The following is a 14,340-nucleotide window of genomic DNA, read 5'->3' on the forward strand; positions in this document are numbered from 1 at the left end:
GTGATCTTATGGCTGCTGGGTGTAATAGATTACTTTTTTTTTTTTTTAAAGGGCCCTGGTCAAGCAGAGACTTCTTGAAAAAACTACAGTACTGTGACATGTGCACGAATGATGTGAAAACACAGGTCGCCCTGCTTTAGAATGACTTTATAAATCTGTAAGAATGGAATATATTTGCAGTAGTTCGTAGGATGGATAGAATTAAATTCTATGACTAAGTGATTGCCCTCATTCATTTTTAGCTGCTTGATGTCCTATCACGCTTGTCCTGTTCTTGGTTTTGGTCTTCGGAGCTGTCTGCTAGAGACAGTTCAAGAGGTGGGTTAGGCTCAAAGGCATTCCACTGAAGACCGGATTCCCCAGGAGAACTTGACACTGAAGTTCTCTCTCTCTGATGCTTATGTCATAATGACCTGAAGCACCAGCCATTAACTTGGGACCCCCCAAATAAGAAAATGGGCAGCTTGTAGGCGCATAGGGAGGCTTTAGCTGAGTTAAAAGACACAGAAATGGAAGATGGGTGCAGTTGTTGAGGGGGTGTCCCAGGAATTGCCAAGGAAGGAAGACCGAAAAAAATACAAAAGGAACTTAGTTTTGCAAGGAAAGTTAAAGTAGCAAACAGAGGTTTTGGGGCTACACCAGGAGGGAAAGAAAAAGGAAGAGGTGAATCCATTGGTAGAAGAGGATGGTAGGGGACAGGAAGAGGAAGTAGAGTTCCTCAACTTCCACCTTGCTTCCATTCCTCCCCAAAGAGGAACTGTGTTCAGATGGGTCTAGGCAGAAGAGCTGGTGCAAGGAAAGAATGGGCAAGTGAGAGTAAAAGATGGATGAGGAGCCTCAAGCTACCATGATCAGGTTTAAGCCTCCAGGACCAGACCAGCTTACATCCAAGAGCCTTGTAGGAGCTTGTAGATATTCTCCTGAAGTCCCTTTTGTCATCTTCGAGACAGCAGAGAAACGGCACAGTGCCAGCTGATTGGGAAAGGACAAATGTTGTTCTGGTCTTCAACAAGGGGAAGGAAGAGGAGCCAGGTAACTGGGCTGGTCAGCCTGATGTCAACGCTGGTGAAATTCTTGAACGAATGGCTATGCATTCAGTTTATGAGCGTTTGGAAAAGAAACCAGAACCGGTAAAGTGTGCCTAATCCTGAACCGATTTACCGCCTTAATTTTGCTTCATTGGGCTCGCTGGGGTATATTTCCACGTTGGTTTGATTTGAACAGATGCGTGGCAGAACTCTTCTAAAACGTTTGTTTCTTTGTTGACCTTCTTGAGTAATTTCCCTAGTAAGAGGCTGGGATTGTTTGTCTTTTTTTTCTTCTCTTTCGGACTTTCTACGTCATGCAGGTTTATCTTGCAAAATAATTGTTGAAGTTTGAGACTTAATAGTTATTTGAGCAGTTTGTTTACCTTGTGATTACGATTTCTTTCCAGCTGGATGTTTATATTACAAGACCGGGCACGGCAGAATTTTAGTTGTGCTACAAGGAACGGCTGTTTTGAGGTTGTGTTAGTGGATTTAGGCCTAAGCATTTTCATTTCCTGCAGTTTACCTACAAGCAGGTGAACCAGTTAAGCTGGAACCAAGTACTGAATTCATATCGCTTTTTGCTCTAGTAGAAATGTGTAGAATCCTGGAATCATGGGGCTGGGAAGGAACAGAAGGATTGTCTGGTCCAACCCTCTGCAATGTGCAGGAAAACCGATTAAAGCTATCAATGACTCTGGTCAGAGGAGGGGGAGGAGGAGAAGGAGAAGGAGAAGGAACCAGGAAGAACCTTCAAGGATTGCCCAGATACAATTTTGGGGAAATGGAGGAGCGATGGCCATTTCCCTCACCTTCACTTTTAGGAGTATGGCTCTTTATGGGATAACAACTTCACCTGGGCCTGGTGAGAATGAACCCTTACCGAGACTTCCACTAACCAATTTACTGGCCACTTGGGTCGCCTGGGGCCAATCCAGAATAGGAACAATTCCGAAGCTGAATGGGAATTCAGGACAGGCAAGCTAGTGGTTTTACTCCGTGCCAGGTTTTCAGTCCTTCATAAGTTGTTATGAAAGGTACATCTGCATGCCAGCTATGTCAGGTGTGGTGTGTCGTGTCTGAGGGGGGAGACATCATTCAACAGATGCATGGCTTCCCACTTTGCTAAATATGGGAGGGGAGAAGAGCAGCCTGCAGCTACCAGGCCTACACAAATCGTGCTCCCCCTGCAACCTGAAAGTAGCCTCCCATGAACCACCAGGGACTTGAGAAACCTGTTTGCAGGTCGGGTAGGTCAGCAGCAGACAACCCCTGACCTTTCTTGTCCAGGTAAAAGACAACTCTTGGAGCTTCTCTCCTCAAGAGGCCAAGAGCCCGCCTGTTGGGTCTGCCCCTTGGACATTTTGCAAAGGAGACCCAGAACGGGTGTGCAGAAAAACAGGGGCTGCAAGTAAGGCTCCTCTTCAAGATAGCTGAGGAAACAGAAAAAAGGTCCTTTCTGCCCACAGCTGTAGTTGTGCAAGAGTAACTGTGTCCTTCGGACTTGGCACTCTGCAGCCGTGGTATTATGTTGTTGCAACACCCAGGGTTGTCCCGGGAACAAAGCAAGGAACAGCTCTCTGTCCACTGAATCTGTGGGCAGTCTTGAGACACTGTGGGAAGGGCAGGGGTGGGGGAAAAAGAGAGAGAGAGAAATGTCTCCAGCCCAGAATTAGGCTCTTTGTCTCTTTTTCTCTGTAATTCTGCCCCTGGGGCAAGATTGCTTTTTGCAGAAAGTATCTGTGAGCCAGGGACAGGTTCTGGCTGGAGAGTAAGGTTAGCTCCTTACCTCCCACTGCGGTTCTAACTCTGGCAGTTGGGCTTGGCCAGTTTGCTTTCCAGAGGCCCCCCAGGATCAGGAAAATGTGAAATGCTAGCGGAGTTACTGTAAGGCCAGCCAGGTGCTGGGATCCAAAGGTGGTTCAAATTGCAGAGCAAAACCAACCCCAGCAGTTGGGCACATCACCCTGAGGAGCGTGGAACGGAAAAGCCCTGTGCCTGTGATTCTTGCAGGGCAGCAAGGATGTATTCACCCATAGCTGACCCTTCTAGGTTAGCCTGCATCTAACCTTGGTAACCTATTAACTGCATTCACCTGCAGTTGACATCTCTTGAGAAGACAAAAGATACGGGGAGGGGTCCACTGCACAGAAGAGATCAAAGGGAAATCCCAGTTAAGGTGATGAAGAACTTCTTGAACCACCAGTAATCTCGAAATGTTCTATCTCCTTGAAGCAACATGTATAAAAACCCTGATCTCTTCGTGTTCGGGGAGCCTCTTTTCATAGAGGTTTCCCCTTTACTGCTGTGCACCAATAAAGGAATTTTGCTCTAAAGAATTTCTTGTGTCCGGCGAAGTTATTGGTAGTTGACTCCAGGCAAAGAGCCCCATTTTGGGTCCAACAACCCAGCACCAGTCTGGGTCTGCCCCCATTTGGGGAAACTCCTGCAAACATTTTGCAATATGATGACTGTGTGAAAGGGGGTCTCTTCACACACTTAGGGTCTCGTCACACACTCTATTGTCATGTTGTAAAATGTTTGCAGGAGACCCCAACTGATGCCGCATGATGTGCCCAACTGCTGGGGTGGGTTTTGCTCAGCAATTTGAACCACCTTTGGATCCCAGCACCTGGCTGACCCTGGCTTGGCTTAGAAGCTAAGCAGAGTTGGGCCTGGATAGAAGAACATCCCAGAGCTGTAGGCTAGGAGAAGTAGGAAAAAAAATTGCAGAGGGCAGTGCCAGCTACTCTTTGATTCGCCGGATGCACTCTTGAACTCTCCAGGAGTCAAGCTTGATATCAAGGAGACTTTGGTTTTTGACCCAGAGAATCAGTTCTGGGGATGGGTGGAACCCCTTCCGACTGGAACTGCTCCAGTTGGAGATGAACTAGGACTGGGAGCAAACCCAGCACTCTGCTGCAGCCGCTTCTGGTTATGTTGGACTCCCATCCACCCCCATCCAGCAAGACCACAAGATGGGGAGGAAGCAAAGGATGGCCTACAACATGTGTGAAGAGCAACCCTGAATCAAACTTGTTTCTTTTCCCCCAGCCTGTTGACGATGGGGGTCTGGGACTTTTTTATGGCGTGGTGTATTTTTCCCCTTCAGAACTGACCTTGCTACATGAGAAGGTGCAGCATTGTCTTAAACTTGTATTTAACATCGTTAATACTGGGTACGATGCCTGGAAGCATCTCCTAAAGGGAGGGTATTGTAAGAAATGTACTATAGCCGTATTTATTTTTATCTAAACTGGGCGTTCTCTCTTGCCCGCCACAAAACATTAACTCATCCTGCTTGAAAAACAATGGGTAAACATCAGCGTCAAAATGCTGCAAAAATATGTTTCCACATATGGTTCAAATAGAAAGGGCCAGAACTTGAAACAGCAGAAAGGAGCATGCTTTCTATTCACACCTCCACCAGGACAATAATATTTCAAGAACAGGGCGTAGTGTGCTACACCCTCTTTGGAATTTGCAATTTCAGGGTGTGAATTTAATCCACATACCCTGATCTTGCAACATCTATTTATCACACGCAGCTTAAGTTGGGAGCGATTCTTCTTCCTTTGACTGTATTCTAGGTGAATTCGTGCCCCCCAGATAGTGTGGGATATGCCCAACGTCTCCTTGCATTGCATGAATTTCCGCCCTTCTGCATTCAGCGGGATTCCGGTCTTCCCCTCCTGCGTTCAACTTAAGGGGCAAACCAGTCAATCTGAAAACTGCTGCCCGTGATGTCTGGCTTGCAATTTGTGCCCTTCTATAGCACGAATCAACTTCTGGATTTGTACAGCACGCTAAACCGTAAACTCTGGTTTAGACACAGTGGCCGAACTTACATAGACCCCAAACCGAGCCACTCGGATTATAGCTTAGGACCATGTGTGAACCCTGCTGAAACTTTATTTATTTATGTAGAAAGCGTTTATTTAACAAAAAAGGGAAAGAAATGCAGCGAAGGGGGGAAAAACACATTAATACGTCATTGTAAGAGTAAACAATTGCAATTCTATATTTATTACCTGGTGCAAATGTTATTCATACATATTTCTAATACATTTATTAAGACTCAGTTTAATAATGGTTGCTGGAATTGGTTTTTGCTGGGACTCATTCCCAGAACATTCAATATTTCGCCACTGAATCTGGTTGCCACACCTTGGTGCAGGATGGCTTGAGATGCGCGTATCCCTAGAGAACAGACAGGAACGCCAAAGAGCGATGCAGGCATTTTGGTTAACAAGGATGGACCTTGTTTTGAAGTAGGCACTAAGTAGCAGATGGGTTCAGACCACTGACTTCCTCATAGGTTGTGAATTTCAGCTGCCCTTAATATGGGGATTACCTTATCTTTAATTAGGGAAAAATCCTATTAATCCACAGGCAACCTGTAACTGATTAATTACGGTAAGGAAGAGAAGCGAATGTTAAAGTGTGGTGTGGGTGTGATTTAATTCCTTGTGACTTGCAGATAACAACAAAGGCTTTATCTCCACACAGGTGTGGAGAGCTTCTAAGAACAAACTTACACTTTCATTCTATCAGGGCAGATCTTCAGGATGTGGGGTGAGTTCAGAAACTAGGCTTTTAAACTCGGTGAGGCCAGTGACAAAAAACGTCCACAAAGCTTTCTGCTTGTAGTACCCTTCCCTTTGCTTCTGGAAAGCTCAAATCCCCCCCCCTTTTTTTCTTTACCAGCTGTTTCTCCCTGGGTGAAAATTCATCCTTATAAAACAGTGGTTGGGAAGAGGAGTCATTGCATATCCTGTAGGCAAGCAATCTGATGCCCTACAGCAGTGTTTCTCAACCTTGACGACTTTAAGATGCATGGACTTCACACGCCTTCAGGTTGCCAAGGCTGAGAAAGTCCACATGCCTTCAAGTTGCCAAGGTTGAGAAATATTGGCTTAGGGAGTTGAAATAGTTGGGAGGAAGTCTTTGAGATGGCTACTGTCAAGCCCCACAAAGCCGCAAATCCAACAAGTGGGAATCCCCAGGATTTCAGAAAGGCAACTTCCATGTTTGTTGGGTGTAGGAACATAATCTTGAAAACTGTAAGAGTAAATTCCCAGGCAGACGTAATAGCAAGCCAATTAAGGCAGAGTCTCTTTGAAACTTTTCCTTCCCATGATCCCCCCACATCTGGGCTGGTCTGTCTCAGCCCTACTAGGTAGACCAGAAAATCAACTCCACAGGAAGGCTAAAACTGCTTTGACTGAGATTGGCTGTCCTAGCAATCTTGCAAGTCTGAGGAATCCTGGGCATTGAAGTCCACCCATCTAAAAGTTGTCAAGGTTGAGAAACACTGTCCTACAGATAAGGAGGAAGCTATTTTCACTAGTGTCAGACAGCTGGGCACATGGCAAGGGATTGTGGGAGTTGCCGTTTAAACATCTGGAGGTTCCTACCTTACGTTTTCCTAGCCTCTTAGTTTGAGATGCTAGATTTCTAGACGAAGGGCTGGTTTTTTCCCCCAATCAGCAACTATTCAGATACAGGAGATACTCCTGATGCAGCCAAAACTGGCAAGTCCTGGAAGACGTAGTCAGGTCATGGCCTCAAACTGTATACATCTCAGTTTGAACAGGCATACTTTGAGAGCTTGGCATATTGATCCTCAATACGTCTATCTCTGACCATGGAGATTCTGCATAGTCGACTGGGATTATAATGACTTACCCTCCTTTATGGTTTTGGAAACTCAAACCAGATGTTTTGTTTTCTCCGCATTGTGAGAGGATTCACCACGCTAAAGCTGACCTCCATCTTGAATGGTCCACAACATAAACTGAAGTCCACCACGCAAAAGGAATTCCTTGGTCTTCGTCCTCCACGCGGCAGACTCAAAATAAACAGCAGAAAAGAAAATACCGTTTCTTTGCTATAACCCCATTCCTCCCTCTTTAGATTAGTCTGAACTAGATTTAGATTAGTCTGCAAACAAGTGTGTAAACCACAAATGGTTTCAAACTGGAAACAACAAAAGAGGATAGTAATCTCAGAGCATAGGAAGCTGAGTTTACAGAAGGAAAGAGTGAAACAGAGCCGAAAAGTGTGGGAAGCCCTGGAGAAGTTGCTTGTTTGGGGTCTGGTCCCACTCCAGAGCTCCGATGCTTTCCCGGAAGGAAGTTTGAAACAGTGGCCATCTCGAGATGTGCTTCTTCTCAGGCCCAGCCTGCTTTTACAGGTGGCCCTGAGAAGCGAAGGACTCACATCCCCCTCTGCCCTGCCTTTCCGAGGCAACGGCGTGATTCTTCACGATGCTTATTACGGCCGAGGTAGCCAACCACCCTAGCCAACTCAGCCAAGGTGTAGAATTTATGGCTCAGAAAATGGGGCTAGTTGAGTTAAGCTAAACCATGAGTAAGGATGTCGTGCAAGCACGGCCTCAGGGCTTGTCCCCATTCGCCCCCAATGGTGGCACCACAGGCAACCTTTTTCTCTGCTGGGCCTCTGCGGCGTGGCCTTCATCTCATCCCCGCATCTCAGCTTCAGTCATCCAGAACGTGGCTGGTGTTAAGGTAGTCCTTCCCCTAGAGCTCTGGCACTAGGGATATGCGCAGGGTGTGGTCAAAATATTCAAGGTGGTGGCCACAACAGTGCAGTTGACGCTCCACCTGGTTTCTTTATGTGCTTCAGTTGCCCTGGAGTAACCACGATCCTGCCTTTTTTTGACCACACCTTCTGGACACCCCTGTCTGACACCATCTGAGGACAGCTTCAAAGCGTGTGAAATGTGTTGGGCTTTGCCACTGTTCTCTTGGAGGGAAGTCAAGGGGCTGTTGGTGACTGGGAAGAAAGAAACTGGGACAGGAGGGGGGGCAGGCATTTTAGTTTTTGGACAGCTCAGGGGGTGGGGGGAAAGCAACTCAGCTTCTCAACTTCTCTCCTTTGCTTGGTTCAATTCAGATTTTATATTCCAGATCAAGACAACCGCCCCCAAGGCAAAAGAGCCCACAGGTTGCTCTGGATGATCCTAAGTTCTCCTCCTAGATTTATGGTGACACTCAAAGCTTCCACAAAGAGGAAAATGTGCTTTATTTGATTCTCCATTTTTCACCACATGGGCTTTTTTCATATATACATGCAGACATTTGCACATCCATAAATAAAACACTGGAAACAGTGTGACATTAACCCCTAGATTTACATACATGGGGCCTCGTTGGCAGTCGTAAAATATATTTGAGCGCAGTCATTTCATCATTTATAGTGTACATAAAACCACTGAGATATATACAGAGATGAAGAGCAGAAATCAACAAATGATCCTATATCATCCTAGCACGGTGTCCACCAGATGTATTGGACTACACCCCCCATCATCCCCTACATGTTATCTCCAAAGCCTCTGGAGGTAAAACGTGCCAGATGGTGCTTCTCCCCACCATTTATGGATGCGGGAATTCTACCGATCTCTCCACAGCTATGCAGCGATGAGAAAGCTTATTGCTGGAAGTGTTGCGTGTTGGAAGGGCAAAGGTGAAAGAGGGCAATCTTGAGGTGCAACAGTTCAAAGAGCGAGTGTTTTTCACTCGTCCTTTTTTCCATCTTTTTTCATCCATCTTTTTTTCCTCCTGTCAGATAGGAGCATTATTGTATTCTCCAGAGCTGGAATTTTAAAGGTCTGCAAGACTTTTTAAATTTATCCTTCAGTAATTTAGACAGTAAGTAATTTAGACAGTAAACGCAGTAAGCATTTTGTGATTTTGAGATGAGAAACTAACTTTTTTCTAGGTTTTTCAGCAACTCAAGAGGTCTCCAGACTTGGAGATGTTTCTATCAGTGTGTGGATGGCTGATGCCAGCTAGGTTTCAAACCCACCCTCCCTTCCTGAGGTGTGTTCGGGCAGTCTGGTTGGGGAAGCTGGTTTAAAAGCTAGACTCTAGCCAGTGGAGAAGATGAGAACCTAAGCACGTGCTTGACCAGAAGGACTTTTGGGGTGAGGAAGGGGATGGGCAACCCTGGGAAGAACAGACTGGCATTACAAGGTAGCAACAGCTGTGCAACCTGGACATGCTAAAGAAAACATTCTGGCTTGTGCAGACTCTTATCACAGGAAACAGGCAGTGTATGTGCGTGCATGCATGTATTCAAGAAAAACAAGTTATTCTTTCGAGACTTTATGCCACTTGGAAATGAGAAGAGAGAGAAAGGATATTGCATTGCAGGGTTGAGAAATGACATGCCAATTTGCTGACACCATAAGCTGGATGCAAGCCTGATGCCCAGAAAGCTGCCAAGGGATGGGGAGGAGGGGGAAGAGGTGGGCTCTAGATGAGGCTCGCCTTCCCGAACAGTCCACTCTTACCTGCTCAGCGCACAATTATCATAGTGGCTGGCAAAATGCTGGCTTCTCCTCCCCGCCATATCTTTTTTTTTTTTTTTTTAAATGAGGAGGGAGTCCAGATAAATACAGTCACCTGTTCATAGGACACACATTTTTCCCACAGCAAGGAAGCAGTGCAAGGCAGGAGAATGACTCATAAATCTAGCTCACAGTGTACGTTCTGCTGAAACTGAATAAGCTGGGTTGCGTAAGTCGCTTTCCACCCTCTACCCCAGGGAAAAAGTAATCTCCGCAGATTATCGTTTGCAACGTCCCAGAGCTTGGGGCCCAGGACTGGAAGGTGCTTCAGAACACCTAAGGTCTCCCGGGACGTCCGATGGACCCACCACGTGGGGTGGGCATGTCTGTCCTCGTGTGGGAGCACCCCTCAGAGCCCCCTTTTGAGGAATCTCGGGGGCCCTCACTCAGAGGGCCTCTCGGTAGATCGCCTTGTAGCGCAGATACTCTTCCAAACACTGGATTGCGTAATCATCAATGCTGGGGTCGAACTTGTTGGCAAGCAGGTGGTGCTGTGCGAGTAGCCAGTGGAGGTCCCCAAATCCATAGATACAGATGGCCCGCTGGTAAATTCCAGAACAGGATGAGTAAGGGGCTCCCTTGCTGAGGTCCCCGCCAACGTAGGACCACTTCACCAGCCTCGCAATGGAGTTCATGTCAGTGAGGTCATACTTGTCATTAAAAGGGACCGAGCCAGGAGCCCCTAGCATGCGATGCAAGGTGGCCCAAAGATGCTCATCCGGACTGTACGTATCTTTGGACCATTCTATCAACTGTCTTGCAGTCGGGTCTTTAAAGATGTGCTGGACAAACTCCCTGGTGACCACAATATAAGCACTTCCAGTGAACATGGGAGAGCTTTGGGGAGGGGGGCTCTTTATGGTCTGGGTCTGAATGACGGAATCAGTCACTTCGAAGTGATATTTCCAGCGGTTCTTTTTGTACGAAGAAGGCTTCTCGGACTCCATGTTGTTTTTCCCATTCAGCAGTTTTAGGGCTTGGACAATCTCTGCATTGGTCTTGATAGGGAAGTCAGTCCCACAGGTATTCAGGAGGTACCTCCAACGCACCTTGCTTTGAAGCAGGTCTTCCATGCAGTTCAAGTCGGCTTGGACCCTTGACCAAGAGGCGTACACCACACGCTCCTGCTTAGATGCCAGAAAAACATTGTCAAAGCAGGAGGCAATTGCCCGGACGGCCTTTTGGAAAGGTTCAGGAGATTTGCTGTCCACGTGGACACAGTATACGTTTTGAGGAGCAAAGATGGATCTCAGTAACCTTTCAAATACCTCAATCTTCTCATGGATAACCATGGAATAAGCAATAGGGAAGTTTTCTTCCTCTTCACTCAGGGGGAACCCAATGAATTTTCTCCTTTCTTTGAAGGTCTCACAATCCTTGGTTAGGTTCAAGTAGTACTTCTCATCTAAGGACACCCGCTTGTTCTTCCATTGCAGCTTGCTCAACAGAGCTCCCTGGATCGCCTTTATGTCCCCTCGGCTGATCCCAGAGCAGCTGATGTTCTCCTTGGGGGAGAGCCTCACTGACTGGTACAGCCTGTCCTTGCAGAACCGACCTCTGGGGTCTGTGGTGTCCCTCTTCAGGTAGCTGGGGTTACACTCCCAACGGTTGTACTTCAGCATGGCTGTGGCAAGCAACATGAGGGTCCCCAGTGCCAGCAGGTTTGGAATTTGACACAGGAACCTTTTATCCCAAAAATGCATCTTCCAGGCTTTGGAGAGCAACCGATTCCCCACCTTCTGAAGTCCGAATGTCTGCCTCCAAACTCCGCTGGAAGATTCAGAGCTCTCTGGTTAGAATCAGCATCTCCTTAGAAGCAGGTAGCAGGTGATTCACTGGGCTCTGTCGGAAAGTCCTTCCTCCTGTCTTGATGGCGGGCTGGCAAGTGTAACCTGAGAGCGGTGATGAATTGTCAGGTAGGTTCTCACAGGGAGGGGCTGGGCGAGAGAGATTGCTTCCCCATTTGCCAGAAGGATCTCTGATCTCTTCAGTCCAGAGGTGGGGCCGTTCGCATCAGAGCAGTGAGCCAACAGGAAGCTGAGGACAAACTCCTTAGCTTTCTTACTTTGTTTGGCGACCTTTTAGAAGCGACTTGAAGTTCTGGTAGCTTCCCAAGGGAGATGTGGCTTGGGTGTCCAGGTGTGAGGCGTGCTTAACACTTCAGAAGACGTGCGCTGTATGGAGTGGGTGGGTGTGTTTGTAGGTCTTTACACCGTGTGAGGGCTCCCATATGGTGGAAAACCTGTGGCCAGTGCTTGATGAAACCGTTTGTTCCATCCTATCACTCAGGAACGGGGTCAGGAAAAGCCTATGGCAGAAAATTGTCAAAAGAGCCATCCCTCTTTCCACTTCGTTTCTAATTATATTTTGACCCCGCCTTTCCTCCACGAGCACAAGCTCACGTAAGTTCCTTTGGCTCTTGCACCCAATTTAGCCTCACTGGCATCCTGGGAGGAAAGCCGGGCTGTGAAAAACCTACATGGAGACGTGGTGGGTTTTCTGGGGGTCTCTTATTGGTTGTTGGTCAGAAAGGAGAAGCGGCTGGTCTTCGGTTGGATCGGGGGCAAGGATTCCTTGTCTGTGCTGCGGTGCAAAGGCTCCGGGGGGGGCAGAGGAAATGGGGCAGGATGAATATGGAGGGGAAGAGCAGGTAAACAGCTGCAATGGGGGGGGGGGTTAGCCTCTGATTGATGTGCCCCAAACTGCAGGAGGAGAGCAGAAGAGGAGCCCTCCACCCATTTGGTGCCAGCCCTGCCCTTTCGTTGCTCTAAATACTTATGGCCAGGGAGTGACTCTCAGGGAACTGAGCAGGACAGCTTGAAACCACATGCATGCTTTATTTTGTCTTTTCTTGTGCCCCCCCGCCCCCAGCAGTAATGCAAAGTCTTGTTGCTGTTGGCTGAGAAAACGGGGAGGTGGGCAAATGACTTCTTCGCTTTGACTGGCTTAGCAACCTGGTGCCCTTCACCACTGGGCTCTTTGCTGTAGGCAGCCCCTTCCTCTCTCCCCTGCCTCAGATTCCTCCTCTCTTTGCAATCCATAGGATGCTAAACTAAACCCCTTGGTTAAGCATTGGCCACCAATTAAAACACGGGGAAATCCCTTGTCTAAATGTGGCTGAGAGATCGTGGCCGCTGCAAGGATTTAATCCTTATGCAAACTTTTGTGCTCGTTTTTGGCTCCTAGCAACTCTGTGAAAAATTCCAACGTCTTGGCTATGATCTTCTTCCTAGGGCTGAGAGATGGTGACTGGCCCAAGGTCACCCAGCTGCCTTCTGTGCCCAAGGCAGGACTAGAACTCAGCTCTCCCCACTCCTAACTCCTGCACCTTAACTATTCGACCAAATTGGCTTATCTGGCAGGAATTTCATGGGGGGAAAAAAGCGTAATTCCTATCAATCTTCCCCAACTCACACCCTCCTGATACGTGAGGCTTCACCTCCCAGAATTCCCAGCCTGCGTGTCTAAAGGGGATTCTGGGAAATGCAGTCCCAACAGAGCTGGGAACAGATTTAAAGGGCAGTTCATTTCTGTTCTGAATGAGATACCGACTGGTTTAAGAAACGAAAGAAGGAAGGGCATTCCCTTTTCCCATGCCTGTGGAATAAAGGACAAAGTGCAAGAGCTCAAGAAAGGTTTACTCTAGAGTAGTCTATCCACCCAACCTGCTGCCCCAGGAAGTGTTGGATCATGAAGTCCGGCAGCGTTATTTTAATTTTGATGCATTGCCAGCTAGTTTGGGATTTCTGGCCGTGATACCAAACGTTTCAAGAATGGACAAGCCAGGAACTGGATGACGTTGGGAAAGAAACTCAACTGTGGGTGCAACTACAAACCTGCTTACCTGGGAGTAAATCTTGCCAGATTCCCCTGAGTAGGGCAGGCAAGTAGAGAACAACACGATTAATTGATCCGCAAGTAAGTTTGCCTAGGGGGAATTCTGCAGTTTGGCCTTCAGAGGGGGCATCTGGAAAATGATGCCTAATCCCGTTTTGAAAGTCCTTCAGTGAAATATTGTGTATCAAACCCCTTAGCCCCACTAAATACAACAGCAGCTTCTTCACTGTGGTCCGCAGACCACAGTTGGCTGCAGCTGATTTTCCAGGTTTTCTAGAGACTCTGGTGCTGCAACGTCTGCTGGGTGGCGGAGGGTGGACAATCTCCCAAAGTTACCCCTTTCCACTGCTCCTGTTCTCCGTCCCAGAATGAATCCAGGCAGGACAGAACCAGGGTGTGACCACGAGAGTTGGCAGGGCCAGAGATGGCCTCTGCCCCAACAGCTAAATTGCACATGAAATTCCAGACAGATGATGCTTTAATGAGGCAGCCTGTTCTTTCCTATTAATAAATTACTAGCAATTGCTCTCTGATTCTAATCTGTGGTGTTGAACGGGCATTACCTATTTTGAAATAGTCTGCTGCAGCCAAGACAGAAATCCACCATCCAATTTACGCCGAGCGGGGCTGCCCCCAAGAAATGTATCTTGATGGATTTATGAAAAACCTTCCTGAGCGGAAAATCACCAACAAAGTACGGTGAACTTAATGACTTTTCATAAATGGCCCAACGGATACAGACCAAGGAAGCTTGGCCAACCTGAACCAACTCTGTCTTTGGACCCCTCCATGTTCTAGTCAGATGTGGTATTCGTGGTTTCTCTTGCAGCCAAATTGGGGGGGGGGGGATTAAAAAAATAAAACCAAATGCAAGTCAGACTGGTTCAGGTGAGGAATCACAGCATGTAGGGCTAGGAAATTGAGAGGTAGCCTTCTTTGCATTGACCCAAATAAAGTAAGATCTCAGTCAAGAGGTTCCCCACTTCATTAGCCTTTGGACAATGGGGCTGGCCTACCACTCCTTGGGAAAAGCTAGAGTTTTCAGGGCCCAGATTCATACCCTTGCAACTCCAATGAAACAGGGTTGGGGAGAAGGAG

At 47.5% G+C, this 14,340-nt stretch overlaps 1 protein-coding gene across 1 annotated transcript; it reads right to left on the reverse strand.

Moving 5' to 3' along the window:
• Positions 1–8,063: 8,063 nt before the first annotated feature.
• Positions 8,064–11,310, reverse strand: GCNT3 (glucosaminyl (N-acetyl) transferase 3, mucin type). Its single transcript, XM_007431555.4, has one exon. It carries the CDS (start codon positions 11,106–11,108, stop codon positions 9,792–9,794), a length of 1,317 nt encoding a protein of 438 aa, XP_007431617.1. The 5' UTR covers positions 11,109–11,310; the 3' UTR covers positions 8,064–9,791.
• Between the last annotated feature and the right edge of the window lie 3,030 nt (positions 11,311–14,340).

The sequence above is a fragment of the Python bivittatus genome, unplaced genomic scaffold (assembly GCF_059951505.1).
Source record: "Python bivittatus isolate LINGU-HERP-01145 unplaced genomic scaffold, Pbiv_v1 ctg000530_np1212, whole genome shotgun sequence".
Classification (NCBI taxonomy): domain Eukaryota; kingdom Metazoa; phylum Chordata; class Lepidosauria; order Squamata; family Pythonidae; genus Python; species Python bivittatus.

What these genes read in the sequence shown, in the direction of transcription:
- GCNT3 (XM_007431555.4), bottom strand. Translation starts at nt 11,108, where the DNA reads ATGCATTTTTGGGATAAAAGGTTCCTGTGTCAAATTCCAAACCTGCTG.